Source organism: Mytilus californianus, unplaced genomic scaffold (assembly GCF_021869535.1).
Source record: "Mytilus californianus isolate M0D057914Y unplaced genomic scaffold, xbMytCali1.0.p SCAF_4, whole genome shotgun sequence".
In the NCBI taxonomy this organism is placed as follows: Eukaryota; Metazoa; Mollusca; class Bivalvia; order Mytilida; family Mytilidae; genus Mytilus; species Mytilus californianus.
In genome coordinates this window covers 90,366,001-90,391,885 of record NW_026262690.1, presented here as the reverse complement: position 1 = coordinate 90,391,885, position 25,885 = coordinate 90,366,001, and the positions used below count along the sequence as shown (strand labels likewise).

The 25,885-nt window shown below is 32.2% G+C and overlaps 1 protein-coding gene across 1 annotated transcript in view; it reads left to right on the top strand.

Moving 5' to 3' along the window:
• The window catches only part of LOC127698812 (transcriptional adapter 2-beta-like), a 36,071-nt gene extending 10,684 nt beyond the window's left edge, over nucleotides 1-25,387 (top strand). Inside the window, exons 5-16 of the mRNA XM_052202498.1 lie at nucleotides 515-565; nucleotides 3,215-3,271; nucleotides 5,264-5,367; nucleotides 6,513-6,585; nucleotides 7,536-7,692; nucleotides 8,537-8,616; nucleotides 11,022-11,093; nucleotides 13,116-13,180; nucleotides 14,211-14,275; nucleotides 18,055-18,172; nucleotides 18,559-18,621; nucleotides 20,378-25,387. Coding sequence (XP_052058458.1) covers nucleotides 515-565; nucleotides 3,215-3,271; nucleotides 5,264-5,367; nucleotides 6,513-6,585; nucleotides 7,536-7,692; nucleotides 8,537-8,616; nucleotides 11,022-11,093; nucleotides 13,116-13,180; nucleotides 14,211-14,275; nucleotides 18,055-18,172; nucleotides 18,559-18,621; nucleotides 20,378-20,500 — 1,028 coding nt within the window. The 3' untranslated portion in view covers nucleotides 20,501-25,387. The remainder of the gene's footprint in view (nucleotides 1-514; nucleotides 566-3,214; nucleotides 3,272-5,263; nucleotides 5,368-6,512; nucleotides 6,586-7,535; nucleotides 7,693-8,536; nucleotides 8,617-11,021; nucleotides 11,094-13,115; nucleotides 13,181-14,210; nucleotides 14,276-18,054; nucleotides 18,173-18,558; nucleotides 18,622-20,377) is intronic.
• Nucleotides 25,388-25,885: the final 498 nt, after the last annotated feature.

Below are 25,885 nucleotides of genomic sequence, written 5' to 3'. Positions count from 1 at the left end.
ATATATGTGCAAAACATGGAACATTTTTTTAATGTAATATTGTTGACTATTTTGCTTCTTCCTACATGTACCTCTGTTATTTTGAAAGAAAGCCTGAATGTAGAAGAAGTAAAGACTTATTTTACATCTCTCTGTCTCTCTATTAACATCAAACGCTTTGAAATTCCTAATTGTTAACTTTTACTGTGTTTACTATCTGAGTGTGAAGACTATTATGTAACAGTTTTTCTGTGTTTACTTTCAGAGTGTGAAGACCATTATGTAACATTTTTTCTGTGTTTACTTTCAGAGTGTGAAGACCATTATGTAACATTTTTTCTGTGTTTACTTTCAGAATGTGAATACCATTATGTAACAATTTTTCTGTGTTTACTTTCAGAGTGTGAAGACCATTATGTAACATTTTTTCTGTGTTTACTTTCAGAGTGTGAAGACCATTATGTAACATTTTTTCTGTGTTTACTTTCAGAGTGTGAAGACCATTATGTAACATTTTTTCTGTGTTTACTTTCAGAGTGTGAAGACCATTATGTAACATTTTTTGTATCAGGAAGTGTTGGAAAAGGTATTTGTTATTAGACATGATTTATTATTTATTTTATCTGCAAAAATAAATTTTCTACTGTATAAAAGCCCAGAATTGAAAATGAAACTGGTGATAGATAAGAAATAACTTAATGACTTCATGGCTAAAATAAGAGAAGAGTAGTCAGAATTGTAGAAAAAAAAGAAAAAAACAATAGTCACATTTATAGGAGACAGTACTTAGTTTAAATGTAAGGGTATGTGTTTTGTCTTTAGGGCTGATCACAACGTTTTTTTGAGGATTTCTTTGAACACTAACTTAAAATGTATCAGTAGTTTTAATTGCTAACTTGTTTCATTAAAGTGACACAATAGATGATAAATGTGTTGAAAATTGTTACTTTGTTCATTGACAAACTGATTTGTTGTAAATACACATTGTTCTCCCCAGGCCCTTAAAGGACGGTGGGCCCGCGATGTATAATTTTCTATCATGGTGGTATCGTTTTTGCCGCGATGTATAATTTTTCTCCGTGGTGCTAAAATTTTCGGTAAAGTTTAAAACGACTTGTTAATCCTTTTCCATGGAGTATAAAATTTCAAATGAAAGTTGACTAGTTCAAACCAGTTCAATCCAGTTCTGACAACTAGATTGTTTACACCACATGATCGATTTACCTTTTGAGATTGGATTTAATCAATGTACAAAGTTAAATCACAAAAATACTGAACTCTGAGGAAAATCCAAAACGGAAAGTCCCTAATCAAAGTGTACATGATTCTTTTGTGTTTTAATTAATTAAGAGATCATAATTAATGATCAGACTTGTAAGGGACAAGCAGACATTTGTTAATTAACAAAATGATTAACTCTATTAATCCAGCCTTTGGTCATAAATAATTTGCGTATTTTAAATGTGTTGAGTTACTTCCCCTGATTTAGCTTATTACAAATGTGTGCTCCTAAAATATTATCTATCATTGAAAATAGAAATAAAGTACAAATTGAATGCAAAATTATATAAGAATGTTACCTTAAGGATAAAAACTTTCTTTGAACATACCAACAAAAATATATTGCAAATTATTTTTGATAATCATACTTTCATAAATGCACAGACATACTATAATAATTGGTAGTATTTTCAAACCTGTATCTGATTTGTGATGAAGAAGACCCAGTCTTTAGACACTGATTGGAACTCAGCTAGATATGATAAATGGGTTTATAGATAGATAATTATAATTTTCTGCGTTTCGAAGTATAGAAGAAAATTATTGTACTAATGGTTCTTTCATATATATGTATGGACACGTGATATTAATTGTAGTATGACGTGAGTGGTCATTTTTCGCGGGTTAATTTCCCAATTAGACCATTCTCTCGCCAACTTCGAACTGGTCAAGTTCAGATATAATGTTGGTTCATTATTGTTTGATTCTTTCTTATTTTGTACTATATGTAGGTATATTGCTTAACAGTATACATTTTGTTGTATTTTGTTTATGTAAACATAAGCCAATTTTCAGTTCTGTCCAATGTACACCTCTCGAGACGATCTTCTGAGCATTAGGGTTTGGACACAGGTTTCTATATCGACTAAGGTAACTTGGTTGTTGGTTTTTCCTGGCCGGCGGGTTCGTTTATGACAGAGTAATTTTTTTCAATTCATATTGAAAGCTTGAATATTGTTTATATGTATATAGATATTATTTGCATAAAATTAGTATGTGTATTAATGATAGATTATAATAAAATCCGGTGTCCTTCTAGTCTTGTGGGCGATCGGCAATTGTAAAATTGTGTTTGAGATATTTTTGCCATGTATAAGTATAGTGTGTACTATAAATTTACTCTTCATGTCTGTCTACGGAGTAACACATTAAAGATTCTAATAATAATTTTATTGTTGTTTAAAAGAATCATGTCTAAAGCTATGGAAAATAGTTTTTAATTTACTAAAGGTTCTGCATTCAAATTTAATCTTGTTTAAATTTAATTGTTATGGTGTAATCTAACAAAAATGGGGAATGTGTAGTGTAACTACAAGTATCAGGACAAAATTGGCTTGATCAAAATATAAAAAATGACTTTAGTTTAAAGACTAATAGTGCTTTCTTTCATTTATTCTTACAGCCGATTTCATTGAGTGTGTAGGAAAAGGTAAAATCTTTGGTTAGCTTGCTTGCTAGCTAAATCGTGAAGTCATTAGGTTAGGTAAACTACCCTCATTTATGAGTAGACTAGTCCGACAGACAGATAGAATTGGTTATCTGTGGGACTAGTCTACTCATAAAGGAGGGTAGTTTACCTAACCTAATAATGACTTCACGGTTCAGCTAACAAGCAAGCTAACCAAAGATAATACCTATTCCTACACACTCAATGAAATCGGCTGTAAAAGAAATTAAAGTATACAAACTGTTTATTGATTTACTTCTTTTTTTACCAGTAATTTTTTGACCAAAAGTCTACATAACACAGTAAACAAAACAAAAGACAAAAAGGTAATGACACAAAAACTAACAAGAAAAAAAAGCGATGCAACTCGACACAACATATTGTACAAATCATTTTGACACGCGTTACCCTGGTGCTATCGAAAAATCCTGGGGAGAACACTGAATACATAGGCAATTTCAACAAGTTTAAAGGAATTGTAAACTAGTATTCTTCTTTAATTTTCAGTCACAATCAGACCAGATGCTGCAGACGCAATAAAAGATCATACATGTCCCAATGGAGGTATGTGCAAAGATAACATAGTTGATTCAGGATTTTTCACTATATGTGATGGTATTTGGCAAATTAATTGTAATGGTTATTTCAATCATTAATGAAAGTGAAATAGCGAAATAATAATTTTCTTTTAGCGTCCTGTTGGGTTCAATTTTTTCAAAATAAGCTGAGAAACATCACTGATTAATTATTCACTTGCAAGTAAATAATTCAACCTCATTGAATCCTTATTTGTGTGACCTTCAATTTAACCCCTTAGCTGAGATGTGTCACACATAAACGGCGTGTTCAGCTATTAAAAGGAAAAGGATGTCAACATTGAAAGTGAAACAAGAGTAAACCATTTGGTTGACTGATTTGATCCACAAAAACTCATTCTTATACAGGTAAAAACTATGATTAACTTACTTTTTTAATCTATTATATGAAATCAAACAGACCTAGAAAAATCCAATTGCATGTGTTCGCCATCTATTTATATCTATATTTTTTTTTATATCGGGTTATATGAATATGACCATCAGCAGTCTTCTGAGCAGTAGTGTTCTCCCCAGGGCTTTTTAAAGCACTTTGCTTCCCTGGTGCTATATTTTCTACCATGGTGCTATCTTGGATGATTTTATAATAGAATGTATTGGGGCCATGGTGCTATGTTTTTTGGAAAACCAGTGCTATGTTAATTTCCATGGTGCTATTTAAAAATTCTGGGGAGAACGCAGGGCCGAGGTCACTTTGATGGTTAATTATATGGCATCTAGACTGATATACACACGGAATGCTGATACATATTATTGAGCCCATGCAGTGTAAATTGTTTATTTTAGACTATTTATAATTTGGATATACGTTTTAGTATGTTATAAATAAAATATGAAAATTTGAGTGAAATCGGTGAACATGAATTTGACAGCTAATGCCCCTTTAAATGATATGTGAAGCTCAGATATTCAATTTTACAAAAAGATGTGTATTTGAATATACCATACTTGTCAAGGAAACTGTTTTATTAAAAAAAATACATAAGATGTGCATGGTGTATGCAACAGTTATCAAAATAGGTTCAACTACAAATGTACAATTATGAACAAAGGAAGATAACTCCAGTTCAAAGTATATATTAGGTTAAATGAAAGCAATCTTTGCCCTTCAGTGCTCCACAAGCACTTTAATTAGACTAAGGTGATTGAATGTTGACGCCGCTTGGGAAACTTACAATTCTATAAGATTTTAGTTGCACTTCATGATAACAATAGAATGGACTAAAATTTTAAAGGATATATTTATTGTAATGGGTCGCTAAAAAGGTTAGGAAGTAATTTTTAAATTGTAAAAAAAGTGTCCAATTTAAGTTTTGAAATTTAAAATACTCTGTGAAATATACTTTTAGCTGAAATATGAATTCACGAAGTTTTAAAGATAGATAAGACATTGAATCAAATCAATATGAAAATTAGATATTAGATTATCTCCACCTAGAAACTTATAGACAACACATACATTTTACTGTAAATAAAATGTTTTAATTTAGACTGATGTCTGATTCTTGTATATTTCTTAAAAGGAATAGTATGAAAACTTTAATAGTTAAGACATTTTTGTAGCTAAGCAGCTCAAAAATGACTACTTCTCATCTTTCAAATGACTCATTACAATAACAATATGTATAGCAATTTTTAGCAACACTCTAACATTAGCCATGAAGTGGAATTCAAATCTTATAGGATTGTAAGTATGGTTTATTCTATCACTTTGAAGACTTGAGTTTATTTCTTTTCAGCAGTTTATTAAATTTTCTGACCAGTTGAACAGTGTGATTTGATGAAACAAATTGCAATTTGGTCAGAATTTTGAAAAAAAACTGCAGTAGGTGGAAAGTGAACATTGATAATCAAGTCACAGTAAAAATGGTAAATTTATGAGATTGTCAGATATGTTAATGACAACTGAAAGGTATTATATCATTAAAAGCTCTAATCAGAATTTCTTATTTTTTTTTAGGTCCTTTGTCTCCAAGTATAACACAACCTGTATCACCTGTAGAACTTAGTCTTCCTGAACAACAAGAACTTGGATATATGCCTCTAAGGGATGATTTTGAAAGAGTGAGTTTTAGCATCTTTTTATGCCCCACCTAGGGGCATTATGTTTTTCCGTCTGTGCGTCTATCCGTTCGTCTGTCCCGCTTTTGGTTAAAGGTTTTTGGTCAAAGTAGTTTTTGATGAAGTTGAAGTCCAATCAACTTGAAACTTAGTACACATGTTCCCTATGATATGATCTTTCTAATTTTAATGCCAAATTAGAATTTTGACCCAAATTTCACTTTCAACTGAACATAGAAAATGATAGTTCGAGTAGGGCATCCATGTACTATGGACACATTCTTGTTCTTTGAATTTTACTGACCTTAGTTGTTCCTTTATCAGACATTGACTCTGTCATACAAAGTTTCATAGGATTTCGTACAAGTCCAAATCTGACTTTGCATCATCTGTACTCAGATGACTTTTGTACCCAGGGCAATTAACTGCATTTTAGAGGTTAAGATGTTTCACCTGCAGGACTGTTTACCTAACACAGGACACTCCCTTAAAGAATAGACAATATCATATCAAATCTGTTGCACCCTATGGTGACCCTTAGTGGTTAAAAGTATGTGTGACTTCTAATCATCACACTGTTGTAAATTTGATGTTGTAAATTTGATGTGTTTTCTTTACGATTACAAAATGTAACTATTTGGTAAGTATTTATTGAATTATTTATTAGATTGTTGTTTACTTAATTAATTCATGTAGTAAATTTATTATGGTATATAATTCCTATGACTATTTAGAAAGTTTAACATTCATCAGACAATGACCCACAAAGAATAAATTGTGTATAATTGTATTCTCATTTCGTAGATATTTTTCCCAGCAAGTACTCTTCACTGAGTTGACATCCCTTAAATTAAAGATTTATAGATGCTCTTAAAGACACTTATCTAACCTCAAAATTCCTTATCAAAATCATGAGTAGATTTTATGTACTCTAACCTCAAAATTCCTTATCAAAATCATGAGTAGATTTTATGCACGAGTCAATTTTGATAGAAAAAAACTATAAAACTTTTAACAACAACAGTTACTGTCGAACAATTTTTTTAAAAAATCATAAAAATGTCATTTTCTAGGATTTTTGTATTTATTTATTGTGACATTGCTGTCTTTATGGTGCAGCAAGTTTAATTTGTTTGTGTATTTTGAAGGAACACGACAATGATGCTGAAATTTTAATTAGTAGTTTAGCCAATAATTATGATGACGAAGACATTGATATAGGTGAGTATTACGGATATGGTGAATACTGTTACAGATAATACATGTACATTAATGAATAGATGTTGGTTCCTTCTATCAGGGGTTTGAAAAAATTCATGGTGAAGAAGTCAACAGAAATTCAAATTCAAATATCTTTAAAATTTTATACTAACACTTTACAGAATACTATTTCGGTTGAAATAATCATATGTATTTTCAGATGCATTTGATTAAAATACATTTTTATCCCCCTGCTGTAGGCAACGGGTCATTAAGTGTTACCTTTGACCTTCCGTCTGTCCCATTTTGGTTTCAACAATCTTATTCTCATGCAAATTTTATGCAACTCATACACAAAGCGTTCTAGAGTTGTGCCCCTTTTTAACTTTGAAAATCGGAAAGCATTGGGGGCATTCGTATCGTCAGACACATTCTTCTTATATTTTCATTAGATTTTTTATGCTTAGCACTTGCATGCAGGTTAAAAGACCCACACATTTTGAGGGGACCAAGTGGTTTTAAGTGTTTCATTTACAGTTATCTCAGGCCTGTCATCTATGAGGTCGTGAGTTCGAATCCTATTTGTGGCAAGGTATGTTGGACTCCAATCTTTATTGACATCTAGATTGCCAGTAAACCTGTCAAATGTCAGTCATGTCAGTGGTTCTCTCTGGATACTTTCATGTCCTCGACCAATGAAAAATTGAACGCCATAATAGAGCCAAAGTCGCTGAAAGTGGCCTTAAACAGCAACATACAAACACATCACTGACACTTGAAAGAAATGGTATTCATTAACCCATCACAAACATTGAATTTTCTCCCAAGTATTGAACTAAACAAAACAAAAATTGACTTGATACTTAAACTTATATCTTTAGTCAGTTTTCCCTGAATTGAAACAATCTGAAAAAAGTATAGAAAGTTTTATGAATCATGATGTTCAATGTTTTAATGCTTATTTTTTTCAGCGGTAAAACTTTCACAGGTAGAAAAGTACAGAACTAGATTAAAAGAAAGAGAAAGAAGAAAACGACTTGCGAGAGGATACAATCTTTTACAAAGTGCTACTACTATAGGGAAACAAAAATTTCAAACTCCAAAGAAAAGAATTCATAAAGAAGAAAGGTACAATATATTTTGATACCCTATTTATTGGTAACTAAATAAAGTCTGAAAGTTGTACAGATTATTTAGGTTGGAATTGAAATAAATATAAAATTTGAAACTTAATTAGAATGGTCCTCTAGATAAATATCATCCATTAGACTTGTTGACGTTCATTTCTTTTTGATCAATGCAAAAAAAAATTATTCAGTAGTATTAAAGATGCAGGTCAGATCTTTTCAACAGGTCCAAAATGTTCAACACAGGTTTGATCATTTCTGTCACATATTTTTGATGAAATAAGTTAATGGCTGCTACAACTGATGTAAGCGTTAAGTTTTTGACGAAATCATCTTGAAATCGTTAGGGTCGATCGGAAAATTGTAAACTCCCACCTATTTTATTTCCTCAGCCAGTGAATGATATATGGCAACAACTTGAGTACAATGATTTTTTTTACACTCTCCAAAGGAGAAGGATATACTGTTTTACCACTGTCTGTCTGTCGGTATGTCCATCAATCTTATGAAATTTATGATGAAATTTTTCTCAGGAACTTCAAATCAGAGCTACCTTAAATTTGTTACCATTCTTCATTACAGCATGCCATGCCGTGTGATGTGTTTTCAGGTTTATAGCTCATCAACTTCCTATTTATAGAATACTTATATTTTTTAAAGCATGATTGTCATGTATGAAATATTTGCCACATTTTTCAAGTGAACCACAAATAAGAGCTTCTTGAAATTTGTTGTCTGGCCTCATTTGAACATGATTTACCATGTAATATGTTTTCATCGTCTTGTTTAATTGTTATTTCTTTAAAGATATTTCTTGCTGCATTTATGTTTTGAATATTTTACAGAGAATTCCAAGATAAAATGAAGGTTTTTGCACAGTTCCATACCCTGTCTGAACATGAGACTTTTTTAGAAAATATACAAAGTAAGATTTATTTATTGTCATCGTAAAAAAAAGTGGCAAAGAAAATATAGTGGTTGATGTTTACTTGTGCAACTATTTGATTTTTGGGTAATAACAGAAATTGCTCAATTTATTTTAAATATGTACAATTGGCCAAATTTAAATGGTTTACAAATTTGCACCAAAGGGAGCACATCAGCAATTGCTATTTAACTGCAGAATTAATAGGGTTAAAATAAACAAACCCCACCACATTCTGTATGTGCCTGTCCCAAGTCAGGAGCCTGTAATTCAGTGGTTGTCGTTTGTTGTTGTAGATCATAATTGTTTTTCGTTCATTATTTTGTACATGAATCAGGTAGTTTTCTTGTTTGAATTGTTTTACATTTGTCATTTCAGGGCCTTTTATATCCGACTATGCGGTATGGGTTTTACTCATTGTTGAAGGCCGTACAGTGACCTATAGTTGTTGATTTCTGTGTCATTTGGTCTCTTGTGGAGAGTTGTCTCATTGGCAATCATTCCACGTCTTCTTATTTTTATGTATAATTTACGATATCGGATATGTTCCTTATGTCGTAACTACAATACCCTTCCCTTTTCACAAATGTGACCTACCGAATTAGACTATTTACCGGATTTGTAATAACATAAGCAACATGACGGGTGCCACATGTGGAGCAGGATCTGCTTACCATTCCGGAGCACCTGAGATCACCCCCAGTTTTTGGTGGGGTTCGTGTTGCTTAGTCTTTAGTTTTCTATGTTGTGTCATCTGTACTATTATTTGTCTGTTTGTCTTTTTATTTTCGGCCATGGCGTTGTCAGTTTGTTTTCGATCTATGAGTTTGACTGTCCCTCTGGTATCTTTCGTCCCTCTTTTACAGATACAACAGTTTTATAGAATAAGATGTAAATCTTTCCCTTGAAATCATTTATATCAACAGTACATGTATGATTGTATAAAAACTGATAAATAGGAAACTTAATTAATTTGTTTTGTTTAACCTTGATTTTTGAAATCACACCTTTCATCATGTTCATTGTAATAGTTCAGAAGACCACAGTCTTTGAGTATTTAGGGCCCAGCCGAATGGCGGCCGCCCTATAGTGATCAATCTGTCCGTCCGTAACAAATCGTGTCCGCTCTATATCTAGAGAACAGTTATGATTTCAAACTTTATACTTGACATGTATATTAACCAACACCAGAGGGTGTGTCATAATGTATGTTCAACTTCCTAGGTCAAAGGTCAAGGTCAACAACTTTGGTTTTAGTTGACAACCCCATGTCCTATGGTAAAGATCGTGTCCGCTCTATATCTTGAGAACCGTTATGATTTCAAAGTTTATACTTGGTATGTATATAAACCAACGCCAGAGGGTGTGTCATAATTTATGTACAACTTCCTAGGTGAAAGGTCAAGGTCAAAAACTTTGGTTTCATTTGACAACCCATGTCCAATGATAAAGATACAAATTTTTTACCACACATTATTCAAAGCGGGGCCCACAGAGATGGCTTCCATCTCAATGATATCTAGTTGTCTCACCAGTCGCTACTTGTAATTGGGATATTTCATAAGCATGGTTTTAAATACCCAATTGTTAAAGGAACTTAGTTAGATTTATGTTTTAAGGATGAGTATATTCATCTTGTTAAGGCATTGTGGATAGATGGCACATAATAGAGAACAGAACAGTCTTAAAATTATGAACTTTTTTCTGTCAAATGTTGTAAAAGAGAGAGGCAGAGGATACCAAAGGGATTCTCAAACTCATATAAGTCAAAACAATTTGCAATGCCGTAGCAAAAAACAAACAACAGTCTACAAAACAAAACATAGAAATTAAAGACTACGCAACATGAATCCCACCAAAAAACTGGGGTTGATCTAAGGTACATGTGGCACCTGTCATGTTGCTCATGTAAGTACAATTTTGGAGATAAGATTGGTGAGGTCACGTTCAATGAAAAGAGGATGGGAATACAGTAACAACATATACTTACTTATTGCCCTGGATTCCTTTGGCATCTGTGTTGATGTTGACTAGCCTCTGCCACATAATTTCGCCTCTGTGTCATTCTAGGTATTCCTCTCTTTTACCTTCTGGGGTCCAGTGTAGTGCCTTCTTAGTGATATCCCTTTCTCTTTCCGTAGGACATGTCCAATCCACCGCCAGCGCCTTCTCATTATAGAAGTGGCTATATATTCTTGTTGGCGTCTGGTGAGAAGGTTCTAGTTTGAGTTTTTTTTTGTGGTAAAAAAAATCGCAAGATTCATAACAACATATGGAACATAAGAAAAGTTTGAGTTACATGTAGGTGCATTGAAACATGATGAATTAATTTGAACAAAAGCAGATACCCTTACTAATGTGGCACTTGATTAAAAAAATCAGTTTACGATCTATTTTCATTTTAGAAGAGAAAGATCTGAAAGAAAGAATACAAGAATTATTGAAATACAGAAAACATGGTATTACCAAACTAGATGGTATGTAAAAATGTTGCCACTTAAAATTAAGAATGTTTCCATCTCCAGCTGAGGGAGGAACATGTTTTTTTTTTTTTACTGTTTTCTTATGTTTGCTTCATTGTGGGGTATTTTCTATTAGTGTAGGAGGGGTCACCGTTATTACAAAGCAAACACATAAACATAGAACTAAAATTTCTTTCCATACACTTAAAAAAAACTGGTGGTATGCAAATGATATTTCACAACATATATATATATATATATATATATACATATAGTTTTGTGGTATACAGCAACATTTCATGCTTGAATGACTTTATTATATTGTTATTTAGGTCAATTTCTGACAAGTTATTGTACTTGGTTCATTATATTTCATGACTTTAGTCATGTTAGTCCTCATACTTTTAAATTATGTTTTGGTCACTATGACCTACATTTTATGGTTGATTGATTTTTAGTAATATTTTGAGTTTGTCTCGTGAGTGTAATTGTTTAGATTATGGTGGAAAATAGTTGTTAAAAAATAATCTTGACTTATTGAGCATGTAGTTTTTTAAGTGATTATGCCATTTTTGCCTTGTCTTACATGTTCCTTCAAATTTCTGGTTTCTGTATAGTTGTTTGCAATTTTGCGTGCATGAATAATTCACATTCAAGTTAACACTTATCTAGCTGTAGCCCTTTAAAATGCATGTACTTTCACTTGATTTGATAAGTTTTGTAAAACAAAATTAACATAATCATGAAGATGTAGGGGTGAAAAGGAAAGTTTAGGCAAATGCACAAAACAGAAAATGAAAAATCCTGACACAACTTTTGTACCAGACATTTTTTGCCCAATGGTAAAGCACTAAAATAGATAGGATTGTTTATACAATTTCAACTTTTTAAGGTTTATCATTGTCCGTCTGTACGTATGTCCTGAAATTTGTTTCCAGTCTTTATCTTTAGTTTGTGTCAACCAAACGTCATTAAACCTATACACAATGCTTCTTACCTCCATACACAGTTCATTTCAAATTTATGGGGCATCACTTTTACTGTTCGAGATGTTATGTCCCTTTATAAATGGAAAAATTGCTTTAGTCTGTCGTTTACACAATCTAACTTACTTTGCCTCAACCAAATGTTATGCAACTTATACACAATGCCTATTACCACCAAACACAGATCAAGTTGGAATTTTGGTGGCCTCACTTTCACTGAACTTGTCGTATTAACCAAATGTTATTAAACCTATACACAATGCTTCTTACCTCCATACACAGTTCATTTCAAATTTATGGGGCATCACTTTTACCGTTCGAGATGTTATGTCACTTTATAAATGGAAAAGTTGCTGAATTTGCCGTTTCCACACTCTTACTCTACTTTGCCTCATCCAAATGTTAAAAACTTGTACACAATACTTATTATCGCCTAACACTGATCAAGTTTGAATTTGGGTGGTGTCACTTTCACTGAATTTGTCGTAGATATACAAGCTGTGCATCGTGTGCCCATGGACACATTCTTTTTTACTTCGTTTGTTACGGTTATTTGAGATGTTGAAGTTATATTTGTTTGCATGTGTTTCTAATTAGTTCATGCTATATCTATATTCCCTGTCAAAACATTCCATATTTTTAACATTCATGCTATGAACTGAAGCAGCAATGAATCAAGCTCGGGTCCTTTTTGTTATCAATTAGACCCATTGGAAATTATAGGGTTATTGAATACAGGAAAAAATCAAATATCAAGTTTGTTTTACTGTATTTCATTTGAAACAGTTTTGGTTTTCATTTCAGTAAAGGAAGACAAAATAGAATGCATGTTCAATCTGGGTTAAGGCACAATCACTTTTAAACAAATTTAACGAAACGAAATCGAAGGTCAAAGTTTGGTATTATTCTGTTTACTAAATTTCCGGATTTGAACAAGGTAACCGTTTCTTGTCAAAAATAAAATGCATGGAATAGTTTGATGATTGAAACCATGGCAACGGCTTTGTGTGGGAGAGGTGCATGGTTTAATTTCTTCTTTGTACTACTTCAGATATTGACGTATTTGAAGATGAAAAGTACAAAAGAGATAAAAAGAAAGAGAATAAAAAGAAAATGGTGAGCATCATTTTTCTTTCATGCCACTTTGACCTTTGAACATTTTAAATGCACTTTGTTGACATTGCATATTGTAAACCAACTTTTTTCCACTACTTTTTTATGGGAATATTGATGTATGTGAAGTTCATGCCATTTATTTTTTCCATTGTATTGATAGAATATTGCAATATGTTTTGGGTTTTTTTCATTCACAGAGAGTAATTTGATGTTGTTCTTTATTTATGCAAGCAAATTCTACGAAAAAAGGAACTGCTTGCAAATAAAAGTTGGTTTACAGTAGTTGCTTCATCTTTTACAGACTGAAGAAAATTTAAGTGAAAAACTGCTACCATCAGATGCACACACACAAAGTTTAACACATTGAACTTGATTATCACAATGCCATTTAATCATCATCACTTCTGTCATTAAATTATAGAAGACAATATTTCATTTATCTTGTTTTTATTATTGCCCATATGAGGCCTTGTGGTCATAAAAATTTCTAGTTCAAGTATTGTACTTACATTCAGAAATCAACCGATCAAAATGCTGGATTTGGATTATGTTCTTCAAATACTGAGTAAAGTTTAATGACTGTAATTCAAGATGTAAAAGAATTCTTAAAACTCACCTAGAGAAGTCCAGACCTTGTGGTCATAAAAACTTAGAATTCAACCAATCAAAATGCTGGATTTGGTGTGTTGAGCACACATTTTGTACTGTGAATACTGAGTTAAGTTTTATGACTAGGCCCAGAACTCATAATTTCATTTTAGACTCAACTAAAAGTTTTGATGTTGAGAAAAAAATTAGAGGAAATGGGGAATAGTTTTGTTCTGATGATCTTTCCATAAAACTTCTACTGTACCTTTGCAGATCTTTACAGGTTAAAATCACATTGCCAATACTTGGGTTTACATCAAATATATATTTGAAAATATCAGTTGTTTGCATACTTTTGGTGATATGTATTTAAGATTTGTATTTTGTATATGTTTTCATATTCTTGAAATCTAAAAAAAGCCTTTTTATGTATTTTTTACAGGGAAATATCACTCCTTTATCAAAAAGAAGTTCAATGGCTTCAAAAAAGGCCGCCGTCGCTACAGAGTAAGTTGCAGTTTTGCTTGATATCTTATTTTATAAAAATGTCATGTATGATGAGTAATTTCTAGTCGCTATATTTCGTCAGTGATTCACTTTTTTTTTTAGATTATACTAAAATACTACATTTAGAGATAGAACAATACTGAGTTAAAAGATATCATTGATATCACAGATATTAAAAAGCATGTGTTAGTGTTTTTCACAATTTATTATCATTCAAAATTGATTGCGTGGTGGCTGCTTAGTTTGCACAAAGACATATCAATCTACAAACATGTACTTGGATACATTGTTTCCCACTCAGAGCTGAACCTATATGCCACTAACCTGGGGGAGAAGCAGCAAATACCCCAAAAAGTGTTCTTCAGTTAGACCCAGTTGAGATTAAACCTATGACTTAAGGATGTTCACTCCTCTGTTTCAAAATAACAAGCTAATTAAAAGACTGTTATAAATTGAAAGTATGTCAATAGTTCAACTTAAAAATGACAGGTTGGTGTCCTTGTTTTTTATACGCCCGTTTACGGGACGTATTATGGTATACTGTTGACCGTCTGTCCGTCCATCCGTCCCTCGTCAACATGTCGGACATTAACTCAAAAAAGCTTTAACCAATATGCATGAAACTTTGGTGAATTGTTTATATCTATTGACGTGAGCTCCCTTTGGTTTTTTATAAATTTCAGATTTACCGTTTCTGAGTTTTGGGGTTTTATTGTCGAGCCTGCGACTTTTGTCGCAGAAAGCTCGACATAGGGATAGTGATGCGGCGGCGGCGGCGTTAGCTAACTTCTTAAAAGCTTTATATTTTAGAAGGTGGAAGGTCTGGATGCTTCATACTTTGTATATGGATGCCTCATGTTACGAAGTTTCCGTCAGTCACATGTCCAATGTCCTTGACCTCATTTTCAAGGTTCAGTGACTACTTGAAAAAAAAGTTAAGATTTTTTGTAATGTTAGATTCTCTCTTATTATAAGTAATAGGATAACTCTATTTGGTATGTGCGTACCTTGCAAGGTCCTCATGCCCGTCAGACAGTTTTCACTTGACCTCGACCTCATTTCATGGATCAGTGAACAAGGTTAAGTTTTGGTGGTCAAGTCCATATCTCAGATACTATAAGCAATAGGTCTAGTATATTCGGTGTATGGAAGGACTGTAAGGTGTACATGCCCAACTGGCAGGTGTCATCTGACCTTGACCTCATTTTCATGGTTCAGTGGTTATAGTTAAGTTTTTGTGTTTTGGTCTGTTTTTCCTATACTGTATGCCATAGGTCTACTATATTTGGTGTATGGAATGATTGTAAGGTGTACATGTCTAGCGGGCAGGTGTCATCTGACCTTGACCTCATTTTCATGGTTCAGTGGTCAAAGTTAAGTTTTTGAGTTTTGGTCTTTTTTTCTAATACTATATGCAATAGTTCAACTATATTTGGTATGTGCGTACCTTGCAAGGTCCTCATGCCCGTCAGACAGTTTTCACTTGACCTCGACCTCATTTCATGGATCAGTGAACAAGGTTAAGTTTTGGTGGTCAAGTCCATATCTCAGATACTATAAGCAATAGGTCTAGTATATTCGGTGTATGGAAGGACTGTAAGGTGTACATGTCCAACTGGCAGGTGTCATCTGACCTTGACCTCATTTTCATGGTTCAGTGGTTATAGTTAAGTTTTTGTGTTTTGGTCTGTTTTTCTTATACTGTATGCAATAGGCCTACTATAGTTGGTGTATGGAATGATTGTAAGGTGTACATGTCTAGCGGGCAGGTGTCATCTGACCTTGACCTCATTTTCATGGTTCAGTGGTCAAAGTTAAGTTTTTGAGTTTTGGTCTTTTTTTCTAATACTATATGCAATAGTTCAACTATATTTGGTGTATGGAAATATTTTATGATCTATTTGTCAGTCACACAGTTTTTTTTTTACCTTGACCTCTTTTTCAAGGTTCATTGCTCAGTGTTAAGTTTTTGTGTTTTGGTCTGTTTTTCTTAAACTAAAAGCAATAGGTCAACTATATTTGTTGTATGGAAGAATTGTTAGCTGTACATGCCTGCCTAGCATGGTTCATCTGACCTTGACCTCATTTTCATGGTTCATTGGTCAATGTTTAGTTAACTTGGTTAATAATAAGTTTATGTGACAGTTGTAATAAAGCTTTATATTTAGGACTATCAACATAATAGCAATGATAAGTAAAGAAGGCGAGACATTTCAGTGTGTGCACTCTTGTTCATTAAAAAAGGGGTGATTTTCCAGTTTTCCGACAATAACTCAAGAATGCTTTCGCCAACCTGCAAGAAATTTTGGTGAATTGTTTATATCTATTGACATGAGCTCCTTTTTGATACTTATAAATTTTAGATTTTACGTTTCCGAGTTACAGGGTTTTATTCATTAAAAAAGAGCGGATTTTCCAGTTTTTGGACAATAACTCAAAAATGCTTTCAGCAGTTCTCATGAAACTTTGGTGGATTATTTATAGCTATTGATGTAATCTCCCTATTGATTTTCATAAATTTCAAATATGACATTGAGAAGAAATTGAACTTTATTTGTTTATAGTCTGACAACAGATTTACTAAGTATTGCGCAACAGCACAGTGTATTGCACAACAGCAAGAAATCTTTAATTGAATATGAATTCAATTCATATAACCAATTTCAAGTTCTTTGACTACATTTATTCAGAAACCTATAATATGTCAAATATTTAATTACAATCCAAATTCAGACCTGTATCAAGCTTGAATATTGTGTCCATTTTTGCCCCAATTGTTCAGGGTTGGACCTCTACGGGCATATCCAGCTGCGCTCAGCGAAGCAGTTTATTGAGATATAACCTATTGGAAATTTGGCAGGAAATGATTCTCTCTAGATTTTTCATACATTAAACATTGGCACCTTTTTTTTCTAAAACATTGAAAAAATAAGGATTTTCAAGAACTATATGTTATAAAGTTATGAAAAGAAAAGTAGGGGTTCGCGGGTAAAATTTTCATTGGCACTACATGGATAAAATCTGAATATCTGACAAAAAGTCTAAAACAAGAGTAGCGATCATCCTTAACACTCTTGACAAGCATGCTCCCACGAGTCCAGGACACTTGTTATCAACTACAGATCTCCTGTTTAGTTTGAAAACATCTGTCAATGAAGTGAAATGTTTAATCATGCCTTACACAAGGCATTGTAGAAATAATATATGTAAATATTGTGTATATATGTCTATTGGTATATTTTAGATATAGAAATTTCTGTGTGCATATAATATTGCTATTGTTGATTACTTAGAAAAGATACATACAAGATTAATTAATTAATGGGACATTACAAAATACAGTTTACAAAAAATGCAAGTTCTTATTACTATATTTCAAAAAATAGTTGTATCAGTCTTTGGAATTTGTAATTCTGGAGTTATGGGACTTGATTCTGAAAAAAAATTATGTTACTATTTTCATAGGCTCATTATGTGTTTATGCTGCACCTTTAGATTAGATAACAGAAGACCATCAACATTTTCTGGAAACTAGAGTTATATACTGTCAACTGGTTCTAAACAGAAAGTAAATTCTAAAAAGTGTTGGTGTGAGATTCAAGAAATGTTACAGTCTTCCAATTAAAAGTTTTAACATTTGAAATGTAACTTGTCTTAATTTTGAATCACAGATGAATAATGTATTTATTATGTTCCTATATCAGTTTATGTCAATAATGATAAGTTGTGTTGCATTAATGAAAATCAAAATAAATGACACAAAAAATTTGCCATTTCAGAGAAAAATTAGATATACTTATAGACGAAGACGAATTAAAAGATGAAAATAATGAGAATATTCCTAAGGAGGCATGCAATATGCCAGGATTTGACATGTTGTCAGACCGAGAAAGAAGGGTAAGCCTATAGATTATATTAGTTACATAAGGAATGGAAATAGTAAATTGAAACTTTTTGCAAAACATATGGTTTGGCAATTTCATTAAAATGATTGTTGACTTGTACAACCCTATAAAATTACAAAAGAGAAACGTTCATTCTTATCATTAATTTATAATCTACAACCACAAAATTGCTAGCTATATCAAACTTTCATTTGTTTTGCATTGTTTTGTTATCATGGGAGGCACATGCTGTCATGAATGTTGCATTTTATTGATGGAGAAAATATAATTTTGGAATGGCCCACGATTGCTGTCAGCCAATCAAGTAAGGACACTTATAAACCATGCATGCAGTGTAATGAAATAGTTTAAAAACGATATTTATTTTTACATTTACAGCTTTGCAGCTCAATTGGAATGACATATGCCAACTACCAAACTATCAAAACATGCATAATAAAGGTAAGATACAATACAAATGTTAAAAGTGGAATGAATAATACCAATTTGTGGGTTTATTGTCTCGCCTTGAGAGGGTAAAAAAGCGAGACATAGGTATGCTGTTTCTGGCGGAGGGCGGCTGCGGCAACAATGTATTAGTTTGTGATTAGGTCTAGTTCATGGGGAACCACTAGTGGTAGGTCAAAGATATTTGGTATGCAGTTGTATAAGCATTAGCACATCTCATTTCCATGGAGAATATTTGGTCCTTACCCCTCAGTCATGGTCTTTTGACTTTGAAACTTTTGCTTAGTTTACATGTATTAGTTTGTGATTAGGTCAGTTTAAGATGAACCACTAATGTTAAGTCAATGATATTCGGTATACAAATGTATTGGCATTTGCAAGTTTAATTTCCATGGAGATTATATAACCCCACCCCCTAATTATGGTTAAATGACTTTGAAACTTTTACATACTTTACAAGTTAATGTTTGTGTTTAGGTTTGTTTAAAGGGAACGACTTAACAAAAGTCAATGGTATTTGGTTTGCAGTTGTATTAGAATTGGCACATCTCATTTCCATGGAGATTGTTTAGCCCTGTACCTTCAGTCATGGTTCATTGACTTTGAATATTTGCATAACTTACATGTTAAAGTATTGCTATTTTAATTTCAACATTTGCATTATCAAAATAACAAATAGGCAAGACATATCTCTGTGTTAACAGTTTATAATAAAGTAGCAACCCATTTCACAAGAAACAACATTTGAGGTCAACATGCAGTCTAAACAGACAAAAAAGAAAAGACGATACTAACTTACTTGGACAATCAAAAACAATTCACAAAAAAAACAAAAAAAACTTAACATTGACAAAAAGACAACTGATTGTTTAGCCCTGTACCTTCAGTCATGGTTCATTGACTTTGAATATTTGCATAACTTACATGTTAAAGTATTGCTATTTTAATTTCAACATTTGCATTATCAAAATAACAAATAGGCAAGACATATCTCTGTGTTAACAGTTTATAATAAAGTAGCAACCCATTTCACAAGAAACAACATTTGAGGTCAACATGCAGTCTAAACAGACAAAAAAGAAAAGACGATACTAACTTACTTGGACAATCAAAAACAATTCACAAAAAAAACAAAAAAAACTTAACATTGACAAAAAGACAACTGATTGTTTAGCCCTGTACCTACAGTCATGGTTCATTGACTTTGAATATTTGCATAACTTACATGTTAAAGTATTGCTATTTTAATTTCAACATTTGCATTATCAAAATAACAAATAGGCAAGACATATCTCTGTGTTAACAGTTTATAATAAAGTAGCAACCCATTTCACAAGAAACAACATTTGAGGTCAACATGCAGTCTAAACAGACAAAAAAGATAAGAAGATACTAACTTACTTGGACAATCAAAAACAATTCACAAAATAAAAAAAAACTTAACATTGACAAAAAGACAACTGATGAGACTCTTTACTTGGGACAGGCATATAATTATGGGCAGGGTTAAATTGGTCTGAGATCTCAACATTCCAGATTTGTTTACTTAAGTTAACTAAATTGGCACTATTTTATTTTGTCTCCGTAAATTAGCAAAATAAATTTAATGATTAATAAAGTTGCAACTTACTTTAATATGAGGAATGGTTTTATAAAAATTTTCTAGAATGTGAAAAAATAAGTGTGGATTTCAAAATACCCATCTTCTTAATAGTGCAGAATCAGGATTTCAATCAAATTATTTTTACAGGATTATTTACAGAGAAGGCAAGGTATTCCTATAAAAATCCGCTACCCAAGTGGATTAGACAAGACACACCGGAGACAGATTATCAGTTTTCTGACAGACAATGGGTGGATAGGTGTTACTTGAGAGATGAAGAGAGTAGATTTCACCAAAGAAATTTATGCTACTTTCATATATTGTTCAAAGCAATATAAGACTTGATGAAAGGCTAGAGTTATACTTCTAGGGGCCATAGGTCATTTAGTGTCGTTCACTAGTTCGATAAATGACAATGCTGAAATGTCATAGATATTGCCGTCCACACAGTTCTGAAGTGATTGGTTGATTGAAGAGAAAAGTTCACATTTACCATATTTAAATGGAAAGATAAATGTGCAGAGTGCACAACAGTTATTTACCGCTAAAAGTGTTCAATGGGAGGGGTCATGGGGTCATTATATCAAATATTCTTTTCTCATGTGATTATAGAGACAATCTTCTGATATGTATCTGCATATGAATCTCCTTTTAAGGAGGACTGCCATGCTATATAGGTTTGAAAGATTGTTGAGCAGTGCCAAACAATCTCATTATATTTATTTACACAACAAAAGTTACAAGGTCAATTTTATAATTTCTTTCTCTTTTAATTTGTGTTCTTTAAGGATGGTATTCAGTATTTTGCATTTGTTTGTGTTTTGTTAGGAGTATGGATAGCACAGTATTTAATTATGTTTTAAGGGCTGTTCAAGAAAAAAATATATGTGTGTGGGGGGGGGGAGGTCTTTTGAATTTACAAGCACTAAGATGAAGTCTGAAAAAGAAAATATTTTAATAAGATAGATAGTTTGTCAACTTTTGTCTATGAACATAAAAAAATCCAGAATTTGCAATCGCACATAAAATCTTGGAATTTGATAAATTAACAACTAAACCAGGGGGGTATACACTTACAGAGATGATTATTTTGTGTGTATGTTTGTATTTATGATTGTTTGATTGTGTATTCTAGTCCCCAAGTTAGATTTGAAAAATCTCCAGTAAGTGCTGTATTTGATATATAATCATCAAAATTACTATTTTTTTGTTAATATCTGACTGTTCATAAGAGATAATTTATTAGATATTATTTATGTAATTAGTTATAATTTATTTATTTTATGACATTGTTTTAATTTAGTTTTTATGTTGGTGATAAAAAAAAAAGAGATTTTTACCTTGTACAGCGTATGTTGTGAATTTCTTGTGAGAAAATGAGTAGTTGTGTATTTGCAAAAACACGAATGCATAATCAAAATTGGTTTTAAAGTTTTATTATATATATATTATATATATAACTATCATTCTAAATTTGCAGATATTAGTATGATGTCAATATTTCAAGAAGTGAAGCATCTTTGAGTTTTCAAGACTAAATATATTTTCATTTCTTGTCTGGCGCATTACTTATCTGTTAATAGACCCAACTTTAGGACCATTTTAATTTTGAAAAAGTAAAGAAAGTGTTTGAATGCGTCATACCATGCATATATAATTTTGGCATAAAATAAAATATGAAACAAACATTTTAAGAAAATTTTTAATGGTTTTCAGATGATTTTATTTTAAGGCAAAATCAATCAACATAAAATTCAATACTGGGCTTGATGTAATTCAATTTTGTTCTGCTGCATTTGTCTGGTAGCAATCATTTAGAAGTTGGCATTTTATTGATGTGGAGGCAGAAAGGCAGCTGTTCATTTTATACCATTTAATTTTATTTTCATGAATATATATGACTTGATCAGTGTTCACTCAACCATTTCATACAGCATCCTGATAAACAGGTAATTTTGAAATACTATTTTGTTTCTAGAAAATACAGCATCACATCCCACAATCAGAAAATCATTTCAGATAGCATGAGATTCATTCAATATAGCATCATATTACCATTATGCTAATAATCGCTATGGAGAACACTGACTCCTTCATTTAATGAAATTCCTACTTATTAAAGGTAGATCAGGTGTCTTCCGCCATCTTGGATTGTTTAGTAGCAGAACACAATGGGTCTTGATCTTAAAATTTTTTTTTTTTTTTTATAAAAATTACAAATTTTGAAAGAGAAATCTTATTCATTTTTTATCGGACTTTTCATATGACTAAAGAAAATTATGTGCATTATCTTATAACAATCGTTTAAAAAATACGGAACATTAGTGTGGTTCAATTTTTTTTGAACTATGCCGTATTAGGGGAGATAAGTTGTATGATTTTTACTTTTATGAAGGAATGTGAAGGGAATTTACCTATTTTGTTTTGTAGGAAGAAAAACGAGACCCTTGAACCCAATATTTATTTTTATTTTTTGGAAGCACATTATAAGATTTGTCTTCTCGTATGTAATCTTAAATTCTATCTTTTAGTTTTCATTCTAATACGCAAAATTATTTTTTTCTTTGTATAATCTATACAAAATCTCCCAATGTGTACAATGGTTGAAAAGAAAGCTCCTTAACCCATACATAATATTATATTGTTTTTAAAAACATGATAAAAACTACATTTTGGCAATTTATTAAAAAATTCTATCATTTTTCATTTAGACCATTGATCTACCTTAACAGAGGAAACCATATACAAGTTAAAAGTGCAATGATAACTATGCATTTAAAAAATCATAACCTCTATAACATATTGGTGTATTGGAATTTATTTTTGTGATCTTGTAAGAAAATGACAAACAGTACCTTGGTTTCTGTATTGTGATCTTAGTAATGAAAGTGGCCTATACATTACGGATTTGAAATGAAAGTGATGTGTATTTTCTTTGTATAGGTAAGGCCACACCAATTTGATTTGTAGTACTTCGGACAAAAGCTCCAAAAAATATGGGGCGAGCGAGCGAAATTTTTTTTATTCTATTTTTTTCTTGAAAATGAGTTTTTTATGAGGTGAGTGCTCTTCAAGTGAAGCGAGTGGTGTAATTTTTTTTTTTTTTTTTTGTGATTTAGAATTTATGTACATGTTATAACTGGGTTACCTTCATAGAAAAACCAGGAGAAATATGCTCTAATGCATATAATTTTGATTAATTGGTGCCTGTACCATACCCCAACTTTCTTGTCTCACTGTGGTTTAGATATTTTGATTATTTTCGTCAAATAAGCTTTGCATGAATTTTCATTTTAATCCATATATGTATATATATTAAGGAAGCATAGCAGATGCAGTTTTACAAGAGGAATAGACCACTTTCGAGTTTGTCCGTCACCGGAAAAAACTCGTCAATTATGCGCGCCTTTATGACGTCATTTACCAGATAGAGGGGATCGCCTGTATCCCTGCACTATAAACATTCATCAAGCGTCTTAGTGATCGTCATTGTGCAGGATAAACTAGAAATAATATTCGTTCTGTAGGTACTTAATCACAATTCCCTAATGACAGCAGTGCTTAAAGACAATTATGACAAATCAATTTGCCGAATAATACGTGCAATATAACATTATAGTTTTCCAACCACACGCTCAACATTGGAACGGAAGTGATGACGCCTCTAAACGCACGAATGATGTTTACTAAAACCAAAGTTTTTGACGGAAATGCATCGAACTCGAAAGTTGTCTATTATGTTAGTTCGGTAACTAACATATGTTGAATAAAATTAAAATATGTGTATGTATCCAAAAAAATGTCCCTGATAGATATTAAATATTTTTTTATACAGTTGTTTTAATTATATGGTAATGATTGTTTATTGGATGCTTGACATCCAGTTGGATCTATTTATCCATATTTAGGATCAACATAATGAGTGAGGTGAATATTTCTTGCTTTGTACTAAAACAACATCCTGAGTAAGATAGTTATATTGCTTTGCATGTAGATCTCAATGTGTTAAAATATTCCCTTAAAATACATGTCACCACATTCACATGCATTATTCTGACTGAGCAAAATACTCTTTCCTTTTGCTCTTAAAAGCTACAATGCATTTAAAACTATTTAGCTTGACTGGAAGTGGTTTAATTAATTACACATCCCGAATTATTATAAGCATGCCAATCACAATACCACCACCTTGGTCTTCTGCTTCTGCCGTTTGGTGGCCGCCATCATTTCTGATTATTCTGCCAGTTTCTCCTTTGTCTCGAACGTTGGAACGTTTTAAATTTCCCCTTACAAAAGAGTTCTGCATGCATGCCAATAGACTAATGAGGGGATATGGGGTTTCATCAAAATAAAATAATTCTGTGATTTTTAAAATGTTCAGGGGAATTTACAATTAATTTCATCAAAGATAGATCAAGATAGATAGGTCTATACCCTATTGAAACAGCTCGGGGATGACGATGGTTCTAACAAATATTGATGTAATCGTGGTCATCTAAGGAAAGATTTTTAATTTTTGCCTCCTAGAACAGGTCTTCAAAGGTAAAAGAAGATGCATTTTGGACCACTGTGGGTTCAATTACTACATGTCCACGGCAATGAGCTGACACAACTGCATGTTAGCATCCTGATTTTTGACCTTTTATTTATAAATTGATTTATCACACGTGCGTTTGAATCAATCGGAGTAAATAATGCAATAGAAAACGTCTATGTGAGAGAAAAAAATTTCAAGGATAAACTATTTTGGAGCGGCATGCAGACCAAAAATTAGCGGAAGCGGTAATTATTTTTTTTTTTCGAAAAGTCAATTTCTCCAAAACAGGAGCGGAAAAATCCAAAGAACTATTAATAAAATTGGTGTGGCCTAATTGTGATCTTTTTTTTTATTGAAAATGACATATTGAGTGTTGAACCTGTTTTATGATCTTGTAATGAAAGTGAGATATATGTTATAATATACTTTATATAAAAGTGATAAATAGTTTCTTTGAAACTGCATTATGGAAGGACTAAATTATTGTTCAAATGTGTTTGTAGTTATGATGTCTTGAAAGTGTACAGATGTGTCTAGATGTAGTAAATATGTGTTTGTGTGATATTGTTTTTTCTATGTGAGATACGAATAAAAGGAAAATAAAAATACAAGTACTACAAGTATTTTTTTTTATTATCTGGATTAAAAACTATAATCAGTAAATCCACAAATTGGATGAATGAAATACCGAAGATTCTTTATTTTAAGAATTACCACATTAAACAATAAAATTGAGAATGGAAATGGGGAATATGTCAAAGAGACAACAACCCAACCAAAGAGCAGACAACAGCCGAAGGCCACCAATGGGTCTAAAATGCAGCAAGAAAATCTTGCACCCGGAGGTGGCCTCGAGCTGGCCCCTAAAAATTGTGTGCAAGTTCAGTGAAAATGGACTTCACACTTAACTCCAAAACATATAAATGAACTAAAATTAAAAAACATACTAGACTAACAAAGGCCAGAGGCTCCTGACTTGGGATAGGCGCAAAAATGTGGCGGGGTTAAACATGTTTTGTGAGATCTCAACCCTCCCACTATACCTCTAGCCAATGTAGAAAAAAGAAACACATAGCAATACGCACAGTAAAACTCAGTTTAAAAGAAGTCAGAATAGG